Here is a 19,745-nt window from a genome sequence, read left to right as displayed (position 1 = left end):
GGCATGTAAAAGAGTAATGCTTTGTTTTATATTTTCGGTTAATTAGTACAATAATAAAAACTACAAATTATATTAAGTACTAGCGGACGCCTGCGACTTTATCCGTGTGTAATTCAGTTTTGCGATGTCGCAGCAACGATGGATTTTTTCGAGATAAAAAGTTGCTCAACAACGTCTTTTATCTTCCTGTAAAAGATTCGATTCAGTAAACTATCTTTCTAGTTTTTCAGATTGATTATCATAATCATTTAATATCTTTCTAGTACTCATTACTAGCATAACATTTCGCTTAGTTTAAGGGAAATGGGCAATATTAGTCATGTTTAATTGTTTAATAAACCTGTCTTTACAACAACAAAAAAACCTGTTTTATAGTAATTGTTACAATATTTAAATTGTACCTGTAAAATGTTAAAATGTAATTGTTCTAATTGCAGTTGTATAATTTAAATAAATATACAGTTATTTTTAACCTGTCTAATAATGTATGGCTTTTTTATAATATTAGCATTACATAACGCTTGTGGGCTTAGAAAACAGTTCGGAATATTTAAATTATTATGAATAGAATTGTATATAAGACAGGTGAAAATCTGTATAAATTAATTATTATTTATAACGTCCACACGGCTAAGTCAAGTGTAATTAGTAAAAAAGGCAAATTACTTGTTACTTTTATTGCAATAAACTGTTTCATAATGTCTTTAAGTGCGTAAATAGATTGTAATATTTACCTACTTTTGTTATGCAATTAAATTATTTTGTCTAACTAAAAAACTTTTTTCTTTAAAAGTAAACTTTAAAGAAAATAGTTTTCCGGTAATATTAAGTATGTATGTATATATATGTATGTATTTCATAAAACTAAAATAGATTTTTTATAATAATGTTTTTCTAAATAGGAAATAAATTTAATTGTTTATGAATTTATAAGTAAAGCTACAAAATATAATTTTTTAAATGTTTATCTGTTGGTTTATTAATACTGATCTCCTAAGTCACTACTTTATGGGAATATTTATCATAGTAGGTCGTTTAAGCTAAGTCTGAAACTGCAGTTAACGCAGACAAAGGCGTGTAATAAAAATAATATAAGTATGATGCCCACCACTCCATATCTCCCATGGATTTCACCACGCCGACCGAATTAATTAACTTAAAAGTAGTGTGGCGTGTCATCTTAAAACAACTTTAATTGCAATAACCTTTATTATACAACTTTAAACTTTGTGTCCACGGTGTAAAGGTCACGGTAAACGCATTCACTCATTTGTATTTTTATTCTAGTTACCACTTGAAGTTTATTGGAAAATGAGATTTGTGCTACTTTAAATAAGGTTTATTTAATGTTGAAAAGCATTGTGATCTCGGTCGTGGGATGCGCCTTACTTAGCGCTCATACAATCATGTATAAGGCATTTTTCTCATATTGCGTTGATTATGCGATTTCTTTGCAGTTCGTTTTGTATTATTGCTTGCTGGAACTGGAAGTGTGTCCGGAAAATGAGTGCGATAATTTTACCGTTATTGCTTCAGTTATGGAGCTTTTTAGGGTTCTGTACTAACCGATACAGTTTAAATGTATACATATATCTCAGTAAAGATTATTTAAACTTTTTTATTGAATAAAAAAAATAAATTGTAAAACTCTTTTGAATTTTATTGAATAACGTAAAACTTTAATAACATTTATAATAATTATTACTTCTTTTGAAACAGTTTTAGTTAACATGTAGTTGGATTTGAGTTCCGATACTTTAAAAACCTTTTTTAGTATAAGCTGCTAGTTACTAGCTGTAACTATGCTATACGTTATTCCTTAACAACATTTTTTAACTCGACAATGTGAATTTCGATTTGTCTCAATTTGTCTCTACCTATAGTCTCATGTTAAGCACTGAGAGTTTGAGGTGAATTTGAAACGTCGATTTATAAAATTATCGTTAGAATAAACGACGAAGCCGCTTGTAAGGGTACCAAATTTAACTCGTTTTTAATGTTAAAGTTATTTAATCAGTTAGATAAAACCGAATTTACTGAAACATACAACAGAAAAATCAATAAAAAGGCTTTTTAACATGGTGAATCTGTTAAGTTTCTGCTACATGAAATATAGGATACTGAATAACGGATGGGTACTGCTTTTGGATCAGATTAAAATGTACGTAGTTGATTAAATATTGTTAAGTGTTGTAGTAACCTTAAGGTTTTATTGTGTACATCGTACGGAACCCTTTCACGCAGTGCAGCTCGCGTTTGTCTGTTTTTTGTCAGTACAAAAACTGTATAAACGTTATAGAGGGTTAACAATGCAGATTATTTTCCAGCCAGTAAAAATTTTTTTTATATAATATAATTTCCGGGTTTGTTTAGTGGCTGGAAGTTAATTGATTAAAATAGATTAGTTTATGGTGTATATTAATCATTGTAGTTAGTAACGGAGGCAACAACACCAATTTTACAGACTGAGATTTTTTTAATTCGAGATTTTCTTACAATAAAAACCTCAACCTAGAGCTTGAACCCAGGGCCTCGTACGAAGCCACTGAACCAACTGTTTCATTTAGTTTTGTTCAATCCAGCCTATAGAACTCCTTCCGTATCCCAAGTCCCGCCCGGTCGTTGACGCGAGTGCAAACTGCGCAAAAACGCGGAAAATCTCTTGCACCGGCGCATGGCAGCGAGGACAATGTGTCGGATCGGAACTCAGTCCCATTCCGCATTCTATGCTGATTGCTTCACTCAGCACTTGAGAACTTTGCCGGGGTTTTTATACCCCGCAGTGTCTGCCTGTTCTATGTGTGTTATGTATACCTTTAAACACAATAATGTAACAGCTCAGAGTTGTGTAAAGACTAGAAAGCGATGAAAAGAGCTATGCTTTGGACCTCGTACTAGGAACGCAGTGTTTTCAAACTGTTGACTTCAAGTGAGCAAGTCGAAGGGATTCCAAAGGCTACACAAGGTCGTCGTGTTTGGGAATTCCTATTAAATGACATATATATTTCGCTTTGTACATTAGAGCAAATATACAAAGTGGTACAAATAAATTATACTTATTTCAGAAGTCCCTTTGCTTTTGAGAAATTAATAGAAGTAGTATAAATACTTAATTTACTTTTAAATAGTACCAATATTCCTGTTCAGACGACTGTTAGAGGCTATCTCAACTAAACGCAACATGCATGATACCGATTCTGTTCAGATGCGTCACGACACGACACGTCAGACAAATGTAAATCCGACTTAATGCAACGCGCACACGACTTTGTCACAGAGGCCGACTGTAACATTATCTTCTAAAGTTCTAAACATTACTTAACGTAACGTTTTTCACTCTCGACGGCAAATTACAAGCGTTAGGAACTTAACCGTACGTTACCAACTGTAATCTACTCACACGCATATCCAACAGAATTACACATGTAATTTCGTCCTCAGGCAACGAGAAGCGATTACAGAAAGTGCATAACTGACTCGTAATTACATAGTGCGGGTTCGATTCCAGAATCTAACTCAGTATGATAGCGTGTTATATGACAAGCTATTGAAGAGGGAATTAAGATAAATATACCTAACCTGCCGTTATGTTTGATGTTTTAATATTAGATGCAGTTAGCAAGTTTATCTAATGTTTTAATATTATTTTGATGTTATTAAATATTATAGTTAGTGAAGCAGAACGTATAAATAACTTTCAATGTGTGTACAATAAATTAATAGTCAGAAAAAAAAATTGTTTTTGAAAAAGTCATAATGGAAAATAAAAAACCAATCAGAAAACAGACGGACACCATCCACTGTAGCAACGAGTCAGTTAAACACCAAATACTTTCCTTGGAGCTCTACAGTGGGCCATTACAAGTAGGCGTAATTGCGTTATCAACTGAACCGTGAAGCCATAAATGTCAAAAGTATAAAAATATATAATATAGATTCAGTTGATAGCTCACTTACTAAAACAATAATGATGATGAATAATTTCAGTATAAATAATGTGTTAGGGTCAATGAATAAGTATGTTAATAGATACACAGATCACAGATAGTGAAGGGAAGTTAGTGAAGATGTTACATCATTACGTAATGGTGATCGCTCACAAAAATGCTTTTGTTCATCACACGAGTGTCTCAGCGGTTGCTTCCGGCACTCGATCATAATTATTACAATTAGAATTACAATTGCATAATTAATTCCGTTAATACACGAACCTACTTTTTTGTAACAATTTTCACATCATTCGTAACAATTTTCTCAACCAGATTATACGAGTAAATGATTTCAGAATATTATAAAACTAAGCTTAATAATAGCTGAGGGTTAAGTTGGACTCAACACCAAAAGTTCTTGGCACAGGCTCGCTTCGATGAAGTTTTAAGATTAGTTCATTCGAGTACTACTTTGTTCAAAAGTATTCAATGTGCTTAAGGGTTGTCCTATCTGTATAAACCTGTAGATATTTTGGAAGAGCACGCTTGATGGAGAACCGTCCAAAATCGGGGTCGTAGCTATGATACGATACGGGCCCCCCGGTCTACAGGGGTCCCTGACGTGTGAATGTATAAATTTGTCAAAAGTAATCTATAATATTACTTATCTGGTGGTGATCTGGAAAAATTACAAAAGTAAAAAACAAACTACAAGAGTTATGGTGGAGTAAATAAAAATCCGCTCGTCTAGTGGGCCCCTCAATTAATTATGATACAGGGCCCTAAGGCACGCTACGCCTCTGGCTCGTAGGTACACAAGGAAAAGTGACGCAATACAGACATACACAAGTATCCATGATAAGCCGATAATAAAAACCGATTCGCGCGCCGGGCAAAGAGCGCCTAAACCTGTACGGTCACTTTCGTTTTTTTCCTTAACCGACTCAATAAGACTTACTTTTACACATAATGTTAAGTATGCGCTTGCATAAGAGTTATATCAACTTTGCGGGTATTGACTCTTGACATAAACACTTCAGTAATAAATGAAACTGCTATTTTTACATAAACATTACGGGTATGCAGATTTATTGTCTTTGTATTACGTATTTGAGGGTACCTTCATCGTTACATACGTACATATAATATACTAGCAGACGCTGCGAGTTTTCACCCTCGTGGTTCTCGTTCCTGTAGGAATACGGGTTTTCAAATAGGTTCAGTAGTTTCATGGCCTACCCAATGCAAAAAAACAAACGAACAATCAAATCTTTCCTTTTTATAATATTTGTATAGATTATCAACATCGTTAAGATCGTTGAGATTTAAAAATAGCTATCCCGTAGTAATAGCGATTCCCATGCAATGTAAACTTGAAGTTACACACATTGTAAGAAAATAGGAAAATCGGAAACTGTAAGGGCATTCCATAACATAGACGTGTAAGGAATGAGGAACCGCTCAGTACGTTCAAGGGATAGCAACAATATAGTTGTGCAGCTCTCTGCGATGTCTGATTGTCCTAAAATGAAATGGTGCAGGAGGAATGAGATCAAAGAGTAGATACTTGTCCAGAATATATCTTGTAGAACAACAGATAGGAAACCTTTCGACGATTTTTCAAACATTGTATCGGTGATACACAGACGCCAAGGAAACAAGCTAGAGGCAGAACTTTTCCATAACTGATAGAAACACCTACTCCACCATCGAAACTAAGCTTGGTGTAAGTAAATAAGCTATTCTGTTGAGAAATACGGCTTCACTTTATTGAAAATACCTGCTATTAGATAATTAAAGTTTATTTATTTCAGCTGCTTTTGTTTTGGATTTGATGTATTTTACGTAATTGATCTTGGAAGATAGTTACATCTAAAAATAACTATATCGATTTAAAAAATTCAATAGTCTGATGCTATTCCACAGTGTAAAACGTTTTAAATAATTAATAGCTATGGATTGATGTAGAAAGTTTTACAACGAGTCTTGTTTCCAGCAGCCTGTATTTAAATAGAGACATTCTAGCTATCTACGCCTAGACCTAACTGTATTTTCCTTTGTAACTTGTTAATTATATACCGGTTTTAGTAAAAAAGCGGCATTAAAACATTACTTAGTAGTAATATAAATGGATAAAGAGTAAATTTTGTTATTAATGTGTTTTGCTGTTTTTTTAATCATTTGACAAAATATACATCTATTTCTGGTATAGGTTCTGAGATACACCCACGAGTATAATCATGTATCTATGTTTACACTACTAATAGAAAGAGATAAAGTTTGTGGGGTTACAGGGGGTCATCACTGGATCTACTAAACCAATTGTAAAAATTCTTTTATTGGTTCAAAAAGCCACGTTATCTGTGAGTGGTGGCCTTTAAAACTCACAAATAACGTTATATAATATTCCGCCTTCAAAGTGATCAGAAGATACTTGTGAAGGTACTAGTGTCATTTTTCGTTTTTAGTTTTTCTTTGTGATTATTTAAGTCGGTTGATTTTTTTTTGTTAAAAAGATTTTAGTGTGTAGCATAAGTAACGAAAGCGTCACAGTACGGCTAATTTCATAATTTTCAATTTAACACAAAATTGCTAAACCGATTTTCATGAGAATTGGACTAAACAAAAAAAATATTTTTTAAGATTTGTTAAGAAATGATGAAATTAACGCGTCCAATTGAGAACCTCCTTTTTTTTAAAGTCAGTTTATAACACCCAAGCGTGATAGGTAAAGACGCATTGTTTTGAGATATCTCCCATATGTTAATATCTTGAAACCTGAATGCAAAACAAACTCGACCTTGCCTAACTCCGGTTGTTCTGCGCCGATGCGCGCTAGTTCGCTTTCTTCTCCACTTTCCCGCTCCCGAGTCATTGTCACTGGTGGCAAATTACTTGCGCAAGTTACCAGTAGGATGAAGTTATCACTGTCAAAGCGTATTTTACGCCTGAAGACGTCTGTATAAAACAATACCTACATGCTTTTGAAGAGCTCGTCTATTGTCTGTTTACATTAGTGTAAAGATATGGTGATAAATAATTTCGTAAACTTTAAAATTAAAACTATAATATACCTCGGCTTTTTCTCTAAGCAGTTTATATGAGTATTAAAAAAATATTCATGATTAATATTTTTTTAATATTTTTAAGATTTGGGGTATTCGTAGGATTCGTTAAAATTTGCTTTGAGGGCATAATGTAGCTATTCTATTTTCCACAACTAGCAATTGTTGTCCCACTAATAATAATGACTACCACTTGATAATTTTCTTTTGTTTGTAGACAAAGATTTTTGATTAACATCAGACAGACCGCTATTATTAATATTTTTTCTATTTCTCGGAAAGTGCATATTTGAATAACAAAAACCAAATCGGATCAGAAGTTTTTAAACAAAAATAACGGAATTCCAAAAAAACATGGAATACAAAATGTACATTCATTCAGATCGTATATAAAAATACTTTACAGGGTGCTCGGGAGTATTTCCTATAACTTCAAGGTGTTGACGAGTCCGAAGTCCAAACTGCTTAACTATTTTTTTAAAAAAAAAACACTTATTATGTTTTCATACAAAGTAACTCAAATAATTCTGATTATCCATGTTAAACAAGCCTTTAGGTAAAATGAAAAGAAATATTTTTTTTAAATGACAAGTTAAGATGATGATGACAGTACTTAGATACTAAATAGTTGCAACTGGCACTTCGCACTTCACTAATTAGCTACTTCGTGATATTTATAAATGAATAAGTTTCGCTACGTCATTATTATAAGGATGCGTAAAAGGGACACATTTTAAGATCTATTTACAAAAAAAATATTATTTACTCCGAAAATATTCATTTTAGAACGCATGTTCCTTGGACATATTTAATTTATTTTCCATAAAGAATATAATCCTAGAGTTATAGGAAATACTTCCGAGCACCCTGTATACTTATTAAATAATCTCTCATTCGAGTTGATCAAAATATTACATATGCCACATTAATCATCAGAACTGACAGTACTATAACGATTGCGTTATTGTTCACACTTTCTCCACCTGCCCAGGAAAGGCTTCCTGCTTCATCGCTTCCTCGTTCGCCTCAGCTGAATGCCCTATCTCTAGAGATACCAGTACCTACTGGTCCACGCCCTAATCATAAACTGGTCGCCAGTAGTATGGAGTGGAAAGTAATCATTATGCAAACTTTTAATGACAGGTTGTGAAGAAAACGCATTTGTAGTCTAAGAGACAGAAACTTAACTTTTGAATACATTACAAAAAATACAAGACAATAAGAAAACTACTCATCTATTGTAAATAATAAAAATAAGTCGCATTTTTAGTTCGTTAATTGTTGTTACAAAGTCAAAATGGAATTTAATTTAATCAATGAAAAATTATAATATACCGTCAATACATTTGAAATTGTTGTACAACAAAGTTATGGCAACACAAATGTAAACAACAATTTTAATCTACTTCAAGAATATGTAAAGCCACAAACTTAATATAGAAGCTAATCTATTTTTTATTCGGTATTGTTTACAAAAAATATGATTTGAATACTTTTTCAACTACTATCAGTACCCTTGAATTACATTAAATCACCTGGCTCTTGTACTATTTACTAATAGTTACCAAGTTAGTATTTACAGATTGATCGGGAAATTCCTTGAATTTTATTCTAATTCCTAGCATATTAAGTTGAGTAGTCACCCAGTGGTATAAGATAAACATCAGAAAGTTGTTCTGTTTTTTATATACTGTTTATTAGCAGTAGATACATATTGAGTTTTCGAATTAAATTCCCGAAAAGGGAATAAAATACACCTACTTTGAAATCATTCCTGTCTGTTTATAGTTGAAAACAAAAATGATTTCTAAAAAAAATTTTCTTAAATCAAGAAATACAATCGTGTAAATATTCATATAATAAAATAAGTACTTAACAACTTCAGTGGATTTTATTAAAAACTTTTGTATATATTCGATATACAATATTGTTAACGGAGGCGTCACATACCTACTCGTATTATAAAAAATACATACGTCAGTCGATTAAAAAGTAATTATATATTTTTTATTTATGCTTAATTACTTTTCGACACTGATAAATATTAAATATACTATCTAGATTAATTCTGTCAAATCTGTCTATTTTAAATAGGTTGAATGCCAAATTATTTGTCGGCATTGATTGACTAAAAATAACATCTCATGTTGCAGATTGCACTGACAGCTCATGTTATTATGAAACGTGTACCAAATGTACACATCTTCGTAACAGTGATCTTGTGAAATATTTTCACATCTGAAATAATCAAATCATATTGAATCTTAGAAGCCAATGAGCTAACATTCATCTAAATATACTCGTTAACTATAAAGAGGTAAAGTTTGTCATTTTGTGATGTTGTCTGAGTAATCTCAGATTCAACTAAACCGATTTAGATGTTTTTTTATCAATATAAAGTAATGTCTTCACCGATTATATACCAATATTAACATAGGCTGTTTTTATCTCTGTTTTCCCCCTGGGAACAGGAACTACGCAGGTGAACCACGGAGCGTCTGCTATTTATTAATATACTCAAGCAAGTTTTAGAGTTTGTTTGTTCAAAGCGCTATAAAAATGGCAGTGAAATTTGTTGAACTTGAAGCCCCATTGCAGACCGTATTGTGTAAATTGATATTCTTGTTATCTTTAATTATTTTGATTCTCACCGAAAGAGCAGTGTTCCGTTAGCAAAGCCTACACAAAGCACGAATGGTTTAAATTACAAGTTACAAGGTATCGTATCGCTCTTCAATGTTTTTCATCTGCAGAGTCGTTACTCCTGCCGCCTGCGGGCTGTACACTATAGTAGTTTGTAGACGCCATGATTATAGCGCTTAGGATGCCTGTGATGAGGATCTGCTAAGTACTGTACTTGTACCTTGAAGTAATTGGTTCCCGCTTCAAATCCCCATCCCACCCCATCTAGCAAGATAAATAAGTGCATGATGTATACTCTCTCTATTCCCTCTTTCTATAGTCTAATACAATCCGTTTACAACCGTCCACTCTCTGAAGGTTCATTCACCGTCGACATTACCACATCAGTCGGTAGAGGCTGCTGGACGCAGGTCTTTTGTAAAGACATTTAAACACAATAACCCTGTAGCTTCGACATGTTTAATCTGCCATGGGCTCTCCGGTCAACATTCCAACAACTCGGGATGCATTGTTTATTGGTTCTTCGACGTATGTACCAGCGATTGTAAGTCGTTACTTCAGTTTTGCGACTTGAAGCTACGTTATACTTGAAGGTTCGCTGACGCTGCCCGTTGAATATTGGAATGTGCGATTTACTTCAAGTATATTCTAAAAATTATACTGGTCTACCATTTACTCGTTAATAATTTCCAGTGAATGTCAAAATCAGATGGTCAACTACATAATAAATAATACATGGTACATAATTTGAGATTAGAAATATTTCTGTAGATGTTTTGCGTAAGTACCTGATCAACGCTAAAGTACCATCCTAAGAGGCAAATTAGATGTACGATAACAATTGATAGTTGCAATTGGGAGATAAGCGTCTGTTATACTATAGCTTGGCTATTAAAGAATGTATGGGAACAGATTTATCGTTTCAATTGAAAGGCTGGTCGAGGGGAATCTTTATAGTTATCTAACTACTGCATTGTTTCGCAGATCAGATACGCGTGGCGTATTGTTGGAAATTGCCTGAAGGTCAATATTACCTATATCTGATTGGATGCGGTCATCGGAAGGGCCATGGCATGACTTCTTTGCCTTCTTCAACAATAATAATAATAATTATTATTGTTATTATTTTAACACCGCCTTAAATAGCTTTAGTTGTGACCTGAAAGTTATCATTTTCTTTAAAATATATTTCTGTAAAGTTAGCCAGATCACTGGAAATAGATATTTGTCATCGTCAATCGGACCGTAGATTTCCTCATTGCCAATAGCATCGTTCACCGTGACGGATTCTATCGCAAGACATTCGCAATGGCAAATTTTCCCATGCCTGCCATCTTTCGATTACTCAACACCATAACAGAACTAGGATTATGGTAATTCTGTTAAATTACTACTTTGGAAGTTTTCAAGTAAAATATCCCACTGTTGTGATAACAGCTCTAAGATACTAAAAAAAAACTAAAAGTTATAGTTACACAATCTTAAAAATATAGTTATTTAATATGCTATACCATAGAATTGTGTGAATATTGGGCCATTTTTTAGATTGAAGGATACAAATCAGGATCCAAAGCACGGCAAAGAATAGCCACGGCATTTAGACAAAAATAGCCAATTCATTTTCAACAATGTAGTTACTTTATAGCACGTACACGCACTATTATAATCAAATTTAAGTTAATTTGTAAAACGTATTATGTATACCTTTGTTGCAATTATTTTGCTTAAGTCATCATTTATGCTTTCTATCGTTGTACAACTCCAAACATTCTTAATTTATTACGGTTAGATTTGTTAAACCGCAAATAAAAACCATAACAACTTCCTAACTTTTTAATGAATACGCAATTTGGTTATTTCAGATGTTACGACAGTAATAGTTAAGATATTGTAAAGTTAACCGTATTTTTGCGGTTCGTTTAAAATTAAATGGTCAATTAGAAGTTAGAACAAACATTCTATTGAAAGTAAAAAGTTAAAAGTAAAACCATGAAAGTCGATTTTAGACAGAAAAAAAACCGGTTAAATGAGCCACGCGCAGTGTAGGGTTCCGTAGATTAAATAACCACTATTTAAACTACTATCAAACGCATATAAATACCGATAACGATACCCCAAACCATGGGATAGACGATAAAAATACCATGTTCACTTTGCATGTAGAGAAGGAACCCCAATTTTTTTCTAATTTGTATAGACATAATTAATTTACATAACCAGGCCAATTTTCAGCTTTGTTAACAGGCTCTGAAATAAATCTTATTGACAACTTTATCTAATTTATTTACAACGGAATTTGTATGCAATTTTCATGCTCCGAGTACGTTTTTTAAGTTGATCGACTGTGACTCTTTATGTGGCAATTGATACTTACCTGCTATAGTTTTCCTCCTAATTTAATTATATATCCTCCTTCAGTGGGAATTTTTTCACGTATCCATAAACAACTGTTTATCTGGTAGTGAGAGGGGCTACTTGACTCTAACAATAATTAGCACTTAAAATCTTAATATTTTACAAATGAATCCCTCAATCGAAAAATAGTGGTAGAGAACTCCTCATACCTTTCAAATACCTATCCAACAATACCCCACACTATGAGATAAACGAGTAAAAAAAATAATCCCCACTTTTACATGTACCTTGAAAAAAAATTTTGAGATTTTATTTTACGACTATGCCTACATTTTTAATGTACATACTCATGCTAAACAGCTTACAGCAAATAGTTTTCTAGTAGTAATAGTTTATGCGCTAAACCGCGGACAGGCGGACGGACGGACAGACAGACGGACATGGTCTACGGAACTCTAAAAACGCAGCTTTGCCAGAAATTTAATGAAGTGAAATAAATGAACAAATAGGTACAGTGATATATGTATAGATACTCTTAAATCTTAGTTTTATACTTAGTTGTACACTTAGCCCTTGGCAACCCATCGGTAGACATTTAACGGTGTAAAAAACATTTGAAGAAACATGATTTTTTTATCTCAGAAGCATTTTCCATTGATTAGTAAATAAGTGGTGTATAAAATTGAGTTGTTAAGTGTTCTTTATTACATCTCTTAATTGAATCGCAAGACAACGAGCAAACAAATTATTTACTTTTCTAATCTCTGCCCTCGTTCGCGAACAGTGGCTTTGAGAAATCCGATTGTGCTCTCTGCTCTATCAATACGGCGGCCGCTGAGAAAAATATAAACGTTGATAGATTGCTGCAACGCATGCATGGGAAACGCCTCGAAAGTGTACCATTCATTGATAACGTACATTTTGTTGGGAAATCTAATTGAGGCTAGCTTTTAGTAGAAAGTGGACGCTGTACTTTGAGATCGTTGTTCAGAGACATGTCTACGAGAGGTACAGAATACATAATTGCAATAGTAGATACAAAGTCTAAATACTTGTAGTATTAGATGGTATGATGATTGCCAAATTTTACACTTCTAGGTCAAAGTATCCCATAATTTTGATTCATTTAAAGTCAAGTGAAGTTTGAAGTTCTTAGAGTAAGATTGTCGAAATATTTCTATAATTTTTGCGGCATAAACAGCGGCATATTTTTCTAGTTATGTAGTCAATGGCGTTACATCCTTATAACTTGGAGAGCACTTAAAGCCATCATTCCTGGCCATGATTGTTAAAGACATTGATAACATTTCCTTAGGTCATGTTTTCCCTATCTTTTTAGAAGAGAGGCTGTGCCCCTCAGTGAATCAAAGCATCACTTATGTCTTTATTTTAAATCTATAAGAGCGTTATAAATGGTTGTTAAGAATATGTAGTTTTAACAAAAAAAAAAACCGTGAGGAAACCTTTTATCGTGAAATTTATCGTGAGGAAACTTAAATACCACAGAATTTTCTTAATTCTCTGCGTGTGTGAAGTCTGCCAATCCGCATTGGGCCAGCGTGGTGGACTATTGGCCTAACCTCTCTCATTCTGAGAGGAGACTCGAGCTCAGCAGTGAGCCGAATATGGGTTGATAATGATGATGAACTAAAAAACTCAGAAGTGGATTTTAAGAAATAAAGAAACCAATGTTGAACAAAGGTTATGATTCACAATATTTGTCAGGACAATTTAATTAATAAATCAAATCAAAATAAAACCCTAGAATGACTGAGAATATCATGAGCAGTCCCGGGGGCTTATGAATCCTGGTGTAGGTTTATGGGATTCCTTCCGACTAGCCAAAACTCCCCATTCACTGCTCAAGCCATTCTCTCGACCAAGTATCCAAAATAACTCATGAAAAATTACACAAAAAAAATTGTGGACGAGTCGAACGCCCAGAAACCACTCAAGCCGAGCGCCATGAATCACCAGTTGCTCCCGCTCGATCGCTCCCTCTCTAACTCCCACTATTCAAACGGAAACAAGTCGCGCCACCTAGCGTAGGCACGAGTCAACACAAGATCGAGCGTCGTTATATCCGTCTCAGACTACTATTTCCTACAGTATATTGTACGAGTATGATATAAATATAATTTGTCCAGGTTGCAACTTCTATCCTGCCGGGGAGTACCTGAAGTTCGTGCGGATCCCGGAGAACCTGGACGTCGGTGAGGAGGTGCTGCAGGTGGAGGTGCATCCCAGGTCAGTTGCGTAAACACTCTCGTATTAATCGTTATACATTTAACGACCTGCGCCAACGACGACCTACGACCGGGTCGACTATAATTTAAAATATTTATTACTCTTGTCTTTTATCTGTAAAATTCATTTTAGGTTTCTATACTAATACTAAAGAGAGGTAAAGTTTGTGGTAGGTATTGTAGGGGGTAATCTCTGGATCTACTGAACCTATTTCAAAAATTCTTTTACTACTAAAAAGCCACGTTATTTGTGAGTGTCACTGACTATATTTTATTCCTTCACGAAAACGGAAACTACGCGGCTGAAACTATACGGTAGATAGAATAATACAATGTTTACCTGCCATAGAATAGTACAATGTTTACCTGCCATAACTTGTTGACTATTTTGACTGATCTCCACATGTAATTTACAGTGTCATTTCAAATCAAAGACTTTCAACTATGAAAAAACGAAGATCTGACCACTTCAGTCTAGACCAGCACTTAATTATTATTATTATATTACGTACGCCTCCCAAAGGCAGCAGGAGCTTGTAACATTTTCTCATTAAAGAGGCCGGAACTTTCATCACGGCGCGTACTCGTATGTTGTAACTGTATGAAATACATGTATTCGTTAACTAATGGCTTCCACGAATACTGTAACTACAACCTTCTTATATGGTATTTATTACATCTGCACACACCATTAGCGATTCTGATTATGAAAATAGATAAAGTGACCACGTTATAGTTTCATCACTGTCAGTTACACTGATATTAAAAAAGCTTTTCTGATGCAGTTGATAGTGTTTTGATTCTCACCAGAGATGTCCTGGGTTCGTTTTCAGTTAGAGACAATTGCGAATTTTATATACTTTTTTGGTCTGGTCAGGTAGTAGGTGCCAGCCTTAGCTTTACCAAATTACCGAAAAAGACCAAACGATGTTCCAGTACGATGCTATATAGAAACCGGCAGAATTATGGATAGAATAAACCTGTGCGTAGGGTTTGTAATGAATTTTAGACTTGGATTACGAGTACAGAACACTTAATTGTGGCATATTAGATTTAGAGAGAATTAATTAATGTAGTGTCGAGTTAAAAGCTCGGCTCTTCGTGATGTGTTATATTTTTACAGTGTAAGCCTTTGTACCGTGTCTTCCGATCCCCAAATATTTAAATTTTTTTTGAATTAAGAGTTTTAATGAAATTATTAAAAATAGCTTAACGTAATGATGAAACTGAGCGATTAAATTATAAATCACAGTAGCGCGTGTTCAATCAGATAATGTCAGTGCGGGTAACGCCGCGTGTCGCGCACTAGTTGTGCGGGTAATGTGCTGATATTGCTTAATAGTCATAATTGTTCACTTTATAGCCAAGACTGATCAAGTCACTGATAAAAAACAGTAAAAAAAGTCAATACTCTAGTTTTCTACCAGTTTCTTTAGCTTTTTAGTCGATACAGAAACCGAAATCCCGTTTTTCGGCTAATTTTAAATTACTTTAGACATACTAAATCAAGTATAAATTTTTAAAAGTTTTACCATTTGTACATAATATTTATACCAAAAATCCACTCGGTTTAAATAAAATGAATGACAATAATTAAATTATACTTATTCAAGACTGACAATTAATTAAATCTAAGAATTACATTAAAAAAAAAAAATCAATAAGCATTGAGTTTCGGTTGATTTTTGGCCGAAATTGAAACCGTCGCCGAAAATAGAACACCAAACCAAATCTAGAGTTATAAATTAGAATTATAACAAGGATTACTGTTATGCAACCAGTACAAAGTTAGCCGTCAGTCAAAAAAAGTGTTACATGATAAAGTACATTATAATTTACTTTTACTCTTCTCGTAATATACTCACATGGAAATTACATTATTACATATCTACCTGTTAAGTTATAATATACCTTTTAGATTTGACCGACAAAAAGCTTCATTATTCGAGTCCGCGTTTCACTGTATTGTACCTACCTAAGTACAATTTTTACGTAATGCTACAGAAAACATATGTACCTACAAGTAATGCTGTTTTCAGACTTGAGTGAATATAACGCTGCTCCAATTTGGCGGGCATTGCCTTTGCGTTATAAAGTATTTATTTATTTTATTATCTAACTCGCAGTCGCCCGTGACTTTGTCGTTGTCGTTGTCGTTGGTTGAAACTTGATGTAAACTTTCAAGCTCTATTTCACTTCCTTCTTTTTTTTATTTTAGCATGTTTTACCTATATATGATAGTACCAGAGAATTCTCTTAATTCTCTGCGTGTGTGAAGTCTGTAAATCCGCATTTTGCCAGCGTGGTGGACCATTGTCCTAACCCCTCTCATTCTGAAGTGACTCGAGCTCATGATGATATATGATAAATACTTAGTCCACTAATCATACAACACCACCACTAATTTACAAAAGTACAACTCAAAACATAAACTTCTTTATGGGTAGAAATTTGTAAAATCTTGATTGACATTATTTTTAGTATATTTTCCCTTTTTTTAATTACATTAAAAAAAGTGTTGTGTGTACTACCAGAAAAATATCTTGAAAAATAAGGACTTTTCAAAGACTTTCTACCCCAGTGCAACCATTTAATTTTTGCAACAAAAGTATCCTTTAACCTTCCTCATAATAGAGTCTCAAATCATGCCAAATGTCATTTGAATTCATTCAGTAGTTTCAGCGTGATGCCCGGCTTTAGCATCGATTAAATCTGTAATATCTGAAGTATAAGTACCTACGTATTATTAAAGGCCGTTGAGAAGTTCACCGGGAAGTGTGTTTATGATGATAGCTGATAGAAACACATTCTATAAACGCCATGTAATGGATCTAATCAGAGAAGTCATGCCACGAGTGATGAGAACTGGGTAACTGTGTTTTACTATCGACTAGCGGTTGCACGTGACTTCCTTCGTACACAACTTGTGATAACTCTGATATTAAAAATTATTGTAACTAAAGTCCAGACTTGCATGAGAGCGAGAGACAAAAAAACAAGGCAATTTGTATATGAATATGTTTGTCCCATTCACACGACCTGACAGAAACGCAATCTCTGAGCGGTCGGACTTTACTAATTTTTTGATTATAAAATAAAATCTGCAAATAAAATAAATTATTGAATTTAACCTATGACTATGAGGCAGAAATAGTAATTAGCATGATGAATATTTCACAACTGTTGAATTCCCAACGATTTTATCAGAATGGAATATGATATTTGAACCCCTAAAATATACCTAATAATTCGTTAGGCTATTTTGGAGTATACGCGAGACTAGCCGACGCCCGGCGGTTTTACCCGCATAAATCCTGTTTCCGGGATAATACGGGGATGTAATATAGCCGACTGTCACAAATAACGTAACTTTCTTGTGGTAAAAGAATTTTCAAAATTGGTTCAGTAGGTATATCCCCCTAAGAGACCCCTTACAACATCAAAAATGTGAAAGAATTAAATAAACAAACAAACTATTGTTAATATTAGTAGGTATTAATTAGAAGTATAGATTCTATCATACATTTAAGATTGGGAGTTTCATCAAATAAATGTAAAATAAAATATGTTACTCCATCTATGATTAAGTTCACAAACTACTATACATATTACCACCACACATATTATTGGAAACAAGCAAGCTTAATTCATTTAGTGTTACTATTAATTAACTTAATTTATCTCACGTTATCTGAATACAATTACTTTTTACCGACTTAATTTTTAATTAAAATAATTAACTGCGCCATCTAGTAACGCTCTGAAGAACGGCTAACTTTGTGAACTTAGTTGCGGCGACTACTAATAGATGTCGCTGTTGCTTAAATTTAAATGTTACATACAATAATTATGTTGTGCAATGTGCAGCCACGAAATATTTTTTTTAAATTACTAATTAAGTAATTGTTATTAACTGCCTCCTTGGTCCATAGATGTAAGTCTATTTGGCTTCGGATCACGAAGTCTTGGGTTTAAATCCTGAAACGAGACCGGGTTAAACGAGATACTGAGTTTTTCTTTATTTCTAGGTTTTCAGTAAAAATTCTCAGCCCGGAGTAGGAAAGCTGTTGTTGTATGGACCCATGCCTCAGAGACCCCATGCCTCGAAGAGCATGTTAAGCCATCGGTCCCGGTCATTATTATAAATATCAGCTAGTGGTCGTTAGTTAATGTTACATTATCACTCTAAGCCGCAGCAGCGTGGTAGGTATAAGTTCCTTATCCCCTCCCCTTAATGGAGGCCAGGTACTGTAGTGGGTCGTCAAAATAGGTTGATAACAATGATTTTTCCATTGTTTTCCAGAAAAAACCTGGTGCTGCAGGCGGTGGACCGGGAGGAGGACGCGCACCTGTTCACTTACCGCGACGTGAATCGCACGCACGTGTCCGTGGTGCTGGCGCAGAGCGTGGACGCGCTGGTGGACAGCGACTCTCCGCAGAACGTGGTGAAGTTCCGGCTCGGCTGCGACTTCGACACCGGCGACGATCTCGTGAGTCAACATCACCATCATCATTACTATCTACCGGGGAATCGGGAAGAGGGCACTTGGTCACTTATTTACGTGACGTGAACACCATTTCAGCACCTTAGAATCTTAAGATTCATAAGTTCGTCGAATAATATACCCCACCCCTGCTCATTGCCACTTCAGCCTTGCGATTCTTTAACTTCCATGTTGGTAACTTTGATTCTTCTGGCGAGACCGAAACCTATGTATACCGACATTAAAGATTGCTTTGTTAACATGTATATTTAAAAAGTCATCATATAAACCATCCACATAGGAAACAATAAATCTCACGCGCACGGTCGTTGTGAAACATAAACCCAATAAGGGCGAAACGATTTTACGTTTACTTTTACAACGTGCGCCGTAAAAAATATAAAGACTCCTTTTTAGATGAAGTTCAGTGAACTGCCGCGCCAATGGGAACACCGCGGGTACGGTGCGCGGACACAGAACCTATCTGGAAGGGTCTATTAAACAGAAAAGAACCATAAGTAGATGAACAAAATGTTTTATTATATATAATCATATATTATAAAAAACAACCAACGGTAGTCTAAGAGGTGGAACGTTTTCTTTCTAAACCACCCTCCAGACTTTAAAAATGCCATATGAAACATTTTTTACAACGTTTTATTTAAAAAGATAGAGAAAGATACCCTTTTTCTCTATGTTTTCTGGTGCTGATTTTCGAAATATACATAATGAAAAATATTAATATAATAAATAGTGATCAAGTGACCTTGTCAGACAACTTTTAGAAGAACATAATAACCAACAAAAAATTATTTTTGTACGCATACGCATACGCACCGAAGTCTGGACGATGTCATGAAAGGAAATCTTCCCACTACCATAGTTCACAATTTTATAAAATAATATGACATAAACAAAATGTAAGCAGTGTGGGCATGAATAAATATTTTGTTCGTGAGCCCAAGGACTAATTAATTAATACGTTTAATACGTTGGTAACTAGATTGCCACATCCAGTGTAAC

The 19,745-nt window shown here is 34.2% G+C and overlaps 1 protein-coding gene across 3 annotated transcripts in view; it reads left to right on the top strand.

Moving 5' to 3' along the window:
* Positions 1-19,745, top strand: part of LOC112046971 (cadherin-89D) — a 44,640-nt gene that overhangs the window by 6,977 nt on the left and 17,918 nt on the right. For all 3 annotated transcript variants that reach the window (XM_052883797.1, XM_052883796.1, XM_052883798.1), the window contains exons 3-4: positions 14,140-14,239; positions 18,542-18,728. In XM_052883797.1, the coding sequence (XP_052739757.1) occupies positions 14,140-14,239; positions 18,542-18,728 (287 nt within the window). The remainder of the gene's footprint in view (positions 1-14,139; positions 14,240-18,541; positions 18,729-19,745) is intronic.

Source organism: Bicyclus anynana, chromosome 10, assembly GCF_947172395.1.
Source record: "Bicyclus anynana chromosome 10, ilBicAnyn1.1, whole genome shotgun sequence".
NCBI lineage: Eukaryota > Metazoa > Arthropoda > Insecta > Lepidoptera > Nymphalidae > Bicyclus > Bicyclus anynana.
Note: the sequence above shows the minus strand (reverse complement) of the source record. Positions and strands in the feature narration are given on the sequence as shown.